The 6,000-nt window shown below is 52.7% G+C and overlaps 1 protein-coding gene across 3 annotated transcripts in view; it reads right to left on the reverse strand.

Annotated features, from left to right (window-relative positions):
- UBE2G1 (ubiquitin conjugating enzyme E2 G1) overlaps nt 1-4,137 on the reverse strand; it is a 106,184-nt gene extending 102,047 nt beyond the window's left edge. For 2 of the 3 annotated variants that reach the window (XM_043582708.1, XM_043582710.1), the window contains exon 1: nt 3,730-4,118. In XM_043582708.1, the coding sequence (XP_043438643.1) occupies nt 3,730-3,775 (46 nt within the window). In that variant the 5' untranslated portion in view covers nt 3,776-4,118. Of the gene's footprint in view, nt 1-3,729 lie in introns of all 3 variants that reach the window. The other variant, XM_043582709.1, reaches the window with a different exon arrangement.
- Nucleotides 4,138-6,000: the final 1,863 nt, after the last annotated feature.

The raw sequence follows: 6,000 nt of genomic DNA on the forward strand, positions 1-6,000 counted from the left end.
CAATATAGGCAATTAAAACAATAAAGTCTAATTAATTAATTAAAATTAAATAAATAAAAACAATGTCTCCAAAATAAAAAGGCCCTCAACCTGAATGTAGCAGTTACCACTCAACTTACTACCACTTGACTTTCGGCAAGTAACTCAACCTAAGTCACTATTTCCTTATTGGGAGGATTAAATGAGATAATATATGTAAAGTAGCACAGTGACCAGTACATGTTAGTCCTCAATAAAAATATATACACACTAAATGTATATACAATAATCTGAATCTCTGAAAAGGCACACAGGAAATCATCAATGATAGCCAGGCTATTTCCAAGAAAAGGACACGGGGTTCTCTGGAGGGAGTGGAAAGACTATACCATTTTATGCTCTGTATTTTTAACCAGGACTTATAATACCTTCCCCAAAATTGAAATAATTGTGAAGTATCTCTGGTGTATCAGATTTCTTAGGGTGTAGCATTATGCGCTGCTGCTGAATCCAAAGGAGTAAGTCAGAGTCTAATAATATCCAGGGAGAAACACACAACCTATCTGATTTCATCAGTCAGGTGTCCCTACTTGCTTTACAATAGTATAATGGTCTTGACTAAAACACCTTTAAACCAGTAATCTTTCAACCTAGGTTGATTCTAAGCCCTCAGGGGACACTGGCAACAGAGACATTTTTGGTTGTCACAACGGAGGGGGTGTACTACTACCGGCATCTGGTGGGTAGAGGCCAAGAATGCTGCTAAGCATTCTCTAATACCCAGTACAGGCCCCCACAATATCCATCCAAAACGTCAGTAGTCCCAAGTCTGAGAAACTCTTCAACCAAAGGAACCAGGTTCTTCATTACAATTACCAACAAAACAAATAACACTCACACACACACACACACACACACACACCCACACACACAATTCTCCCCTCAAGTAATGAAGTAAAACCCTTTAAGGGCTGACCTCAATATGCATAACCATTGTTGACTACTGTTATTAAGTGTCTGAAATTCTAGCAGCCAGAATGGCTTACAGGTTGCGTCTACTCAATTCAATACATTTCAAAAAATTTTAATTTTTTTCAATGTTTATTTATTTTTGAGAGAGACAGACAGAATGTGAGTGGGGGTGGGGGGGCAGGGGCAGAGAGAGAGGGAGACACAAAATCTGAAGCAGGCTCCAGGCTCTGAGCTGTCAGCACAGAGCCTGACACAGGGCTCGAACCCACAAGCTGTGAGATCATGATCTGAGCTGAAGTCGGACGCTCAACCAACTGAGCCACCAAGGCGCCCCAGTACATTTCAAAATTTTTAATCATTAAGCCTTTCAAAGCTCACTCTAAATGATTTCAAGAGATTACAGTTTACCATTCTTTCCTGTTTTCAAATGATATCTGAAGAACCACAAAACTCAAACAATGTACTACTAACATACAAACAGGGCCTTTATTTTAGTGAGTAGTTATCAAGGCTTTCCAATGAATGGGATATTTAAACTCTCAATACACTGCCTTGGCCTAATATTTTGCACTTGTTAATTAAAATCCTCCAAATATTTAAGAAATTAAGAACAGTCCATTATTTCTGATCAAGAAGGCAAGAAAAATTAATCAGCAGTTAAGTAACTTTATAATTGAGCTTGAAAAATTACCAACTAATACATACTCTCCTCCAACCTTAAATCATGTTTTGATGTGCCTTATGGAAAGTCAACCCCTGGGGCACCTGGCTGGCTAGGTGGGTGCAGCTTGTGACTCTTGTTCTCAGGGTTGTGGGTTTGAGCCCCACCATGGGTGTAGAGATTACTTAAAAATAAAACCTTAAGGGACGCCTGGGTGGCTTAGTCGGTTAAGCAACTGACTCTTGGTTTCGGCTCAGGCCATATTCTCACGGTTTCCTCACTTCAGAGCCCACATCAGGCTCTTCGCTGACTGTGTGGAGCCTGCTTGGGATTCTCTCCCTCTCTCTCTCTGTACCTCCCTCACTAGCACACGCGCTCTCTCCCCCAAGATAAACAAACTTAAAAAAAAATAAAATCTTTTAAAAAGTCAACCATTAATAAATAGCTTTGGAAAACAGTTTATCAACAAACTGGCCAAAAAGTGCAAAACTGAACCGAGAGGCCAGCAAAATCTAGAGCTGAGCAGGAAAATAGTTTTGAAACGCTGCTGTTATTAGTCATACTTCACTTTCTTAGTAACTGCGTTAACTTACACCTTCTAAAATCTCTATCTTTCCCATTATGTAAGAGTTGAGTACTGTTTTAATACTGACTTCGTATTCCAATACTGCTTAATAGTTCAGCACGTAAGAAACACACTGATCAGGGAATTCTTTGCGAGACCAAAAAAAAAAAAAAAAATCTTAATTCCTTCTTCCAAAATAAACCAAAACAATACACAAACACTAAGATGTGTTTGCAAATACAAGATGCAATACGGTTACTGTTTCATAGCTTTCCCGATACATTATTCCTGGCGAATCTTAAGTGTCGCTAGAACTTCTCCATTCACTTGACGCCACTCCTCCTGAGCATCCAGAACTTTAATACTTGTCCAAACCTGCTTGCTCATGGTCTAATAATAAACCTAATTATACAATCTGTTACAGCCCCTGACAACCTTTTCCTTAAGAAGCCATAAAGGTGATCTAGCCAACACCTCACTCCCCCCCAGGAAGCCCGTGTCAAGCCCGGAGTCGTGCACGCCCGCCTCTGGCTGGCGCACCGGGCCGGGCGCTGCGGGCCGCCTGGGGGGCGGAGAGGACCCGCCGGAGCAGACGGAGCACCGCGGGACTCGCCGCCGGCCCATTTCTCTTTAAATCTGGCAGCACGTGGGGCGGCATTGTGAAGCCACCAGCCCGCCCCCCCCCCCCCCCCGCGCGCACTCCGCGCACGTCCGCCTCCAGTGCGCATGCCCCGCTCGCCCAGTCCTAGCGGAGTCGGAGCCAACCCCCTAAAAAGTCAACCTGGAAGCCGCAAACGGCCGGAGGCCGGGACAATGGGGGAGGGGGACGCAGGCACCTCCGGGGAGGCCGCCCCGGCCGACGCCCCAGGCCAGGCTCGCGGGCCGCAGCCCGGGGCTCCGCAGGCCGGGGCCGCGGCGCTCGGAGCACAAAGCCCGGGGCCGGCCGCGAGCGGCTCCCCAGCCCGCTCCCACCCTCCGCGGGAGGGCGGCGGGGCCCGTGCCAGGCGCAGGCAACCGGGCGGCGTCCCGCACCCGCCGGCCTCTCCGGCACCCGCGCGGCGCGACAGCCGAGGCCGGCGCTTTTGTTGTCCGCCCCAACTCCGCGGCGCCGCGCGGCCGGCCAGAAGTTTTGCGCGCCTCCCCTCCGCGGCCGGGGGGCCGCCTCCCCTCGCCCTCCCGGGCCCCGCCCGACCCGCAGCCGCGGCCCCCCCGCGAGCCCGCGCGCCCCGCCCGGCCCCGGGGTCCCGAGGCCCCCGCCGCACCTGAGCCCGGGCCCGCCCCTCCGGAGACCCGCAGCCCCTCCCCCGCAACGTCCCACCGGGCGGTGGGGGAGGGGGCGGGCGCCGAGCCCGGTCCTGGTCCCCGCGGCGGGGCGCGTCCCCGCCCCCGGCACCCTCCCGACGCCGGCCAAGTGCCGGGCCCGGCCGGACAGGCGCCCCGGGCTCGCCAGCGGCCGCCCGCCCGGGAGGAGGGAGGACTTGGCGGCGGCGGCTCCCCGCGGCCCGGGCCCGGCCCGGCCCGGCCCGCCGCACGGCCGCCAGCCCGCTCTCACCTGCCAGCTGTCTTCGCAGTAGCAGCGCCGACTGCAGCTCCGTCATCCTCCCGCCGAGGGCCCGGGCCGGCGCCGGGGCTTTCGGAGGGCCGGGGGCAGGCTCTTGGGGGCGCCTGGAGCCGGGTGTGCTGAGGAACGCGGGCCCCCGCGACGGGAGCGCTGGAGCCGGGGCAGGGCCGGGCTGGGGCGGCGGGTCCGCTCGGCTCCACACAGCGCCTCACGCCCGGAAGGGGAGGGCGCCCGGGCGGCCGCGGCGCGCGCTGGGACTCCGCTCGCCCGCTTCCCTCCTTCAAGCCTCCTGTCGGCCCCGCCGGTGCCTTCCCCCGCCACTGCCTCACTGCGCGCAGGGCCGCTCCGCGCAAGCGCGCTGGGGCTGCCCACCTCGGTGGGGCCCGCCCGCAAGCCCGACCCCTTGGCTGGCCTGCCCCGCCCCCGGCGGCGGAACCCCGCCCCCTGCGCGCCGCCGCTGCCGCCGCCGCCGCCGCCGCCGCCGCCGCCGCCGCCGCCATCTTGGGAAGGTCTGGCGCGTCTGGCTCCTGGGCCGCCGCCTGCAGACGCCCCGCGGGCGCCATGTCGGAGAGGTCGCGGCGTGTCCGGGCTGCGCCTCGAGGTTGCAGCAGGTGGTCTGGGAGCGCAGGGGTCGCGTGGAACGGTGGACGGCCGGTTGTTGGCGACCACCCAGCAGTGGTCTAACAGTCCGCACGTGGTGTGTGAATTAGTCATTGTCAAAGCCGGACTTATCGGTGTGCCCCATTTTAAGTAAACCCCCCAAACAGACTGAATGTTAAGTCCCCCCACAGAAAGCATGCACAGAAAGATTCTTGAAACAAAATGTTGCACACCTCCTACTACGAACCGACTAAGTGTAGATAGTAGGAATCTATGAGTAAGGACAGCTGAGATTAGCAGACTCTGACATACTCAAACTGCGGTGCAGAAAGGCGTCTCCTGAGCAAAAGTGAAGGGTGCCCTAGGGTTTCAGGAAAGCAGCTGTGCTCAGCCCGCTTCGCCTGCCTCTTCGCCGCAACCTTCTTCCGCGCATAAATTCTCCAAACTCTCCGAATGGCGCTTGAGTCCATCTGTGTTTTGAACAGATAAGTACTGAACCTGTACTAACTTTGTACCTGGACTGCGGAAGGCACGCAAAAGTCCAGCTCTCTCCCTGCCCCCCAAAGGCTTACAGTATGAGTTCCCGGTAATAGCCAGAGGGGGAGCAGGTTCCAATACCGTTTTCCGGATTGTAAAAACTACTGAAAAAAAACTGTCTTCAGCCTCCCCCTGGAAAAAGAATTCAAAGGACCAAATAAACATTAAGAGTGAATCCTAATTCCTTCAGGACAACAAACCCAAGGGTCTAACCCAGGTTTTGTGAGGCCTGAAGTTTACCCAATTTGAAGGACTCCCTCCAAGGAAAAGAATAAAAAGGAAGGCTTGAAGATGATTTACTATTTAGAATGAGAAAATAAACCGTAAAGAGCTGTAGGATGGGAGAATCAGTCCTTCTCTACAGGATCAGAAATGCTACCGAGTTACAGCATGGCTCCCCCTCTGAGCCAGAACTAATCCCAGTCCTCAGAGGGGCTCAAAAAAAAAAAAAAAAAAAAAAAAAAATCAGTTTCTGAAAACACTCCTCCTTTCTGGACTAAACATCTTTCTTTTTAAATTTCTGTTTATTTACTTTTGAGAGACAGAGACAGAGAGAGAGTGTGAGCAGGGAAGATACAGAGAGACACAGAATCTAAAGCAGGCTCCAGGCTCTGAGCTGTCAGCATAGAGCCCCATGCCCCGAGAAACCAAGTCAGATGCTTCACCCACTGAGCCACCCAGGCACCCCTAAAAAATCTTTCTTTTTAAATAAATGTTTAATATTATCAAAGTAATAAATGCACACAGTTCATGTCAAACAGTGTATTAAGGCTTATATTGAAAAACATTCTTCGTCTACCTCTTACCCACTCCTAAATCCTGCTTGCCACATGCAATGCCTTTTAACACTCTTAGCAGTTTCTTCTGGTAGTTACCTCCATTTACTCTAAAAAATATACTTTAGGGGTGCCTGGGTGGCTCGGTCGGTTCAGTGGCCAGCTCTTGATTTCAGCTCAGGTCATGATCCCAGGGTTGAGGGAATGATCCCCAATTCGGACTCCATGCCGAGCATGGACCCTCCCTAAGATCCTCTCTGTTTCCCTCTTTCCCACTCTCTCCCTTTCTCTAATGATAATCATAATAATAATATGCTTTAGTGCTTTCTCTGGACTTACCCAGTCTAGA

This window comes from Prionailurus bengalensis, chromosome E1, assembly GCF_016509475.1.
Source record: "Prionailurus bengalensis isolate Pbe53 chromosome E1, Fcat_Pben_1.1_paternal_pri, whole genome shotgun sequence".
In the NCBI taxonomy this organism is placed as follows: domain Eukaryota; kingdom Metazoa; phylum Chordata; class Mammalia; order Carnivora; family Felidae; genus Prionailurus; species Prionailurus bengalensis.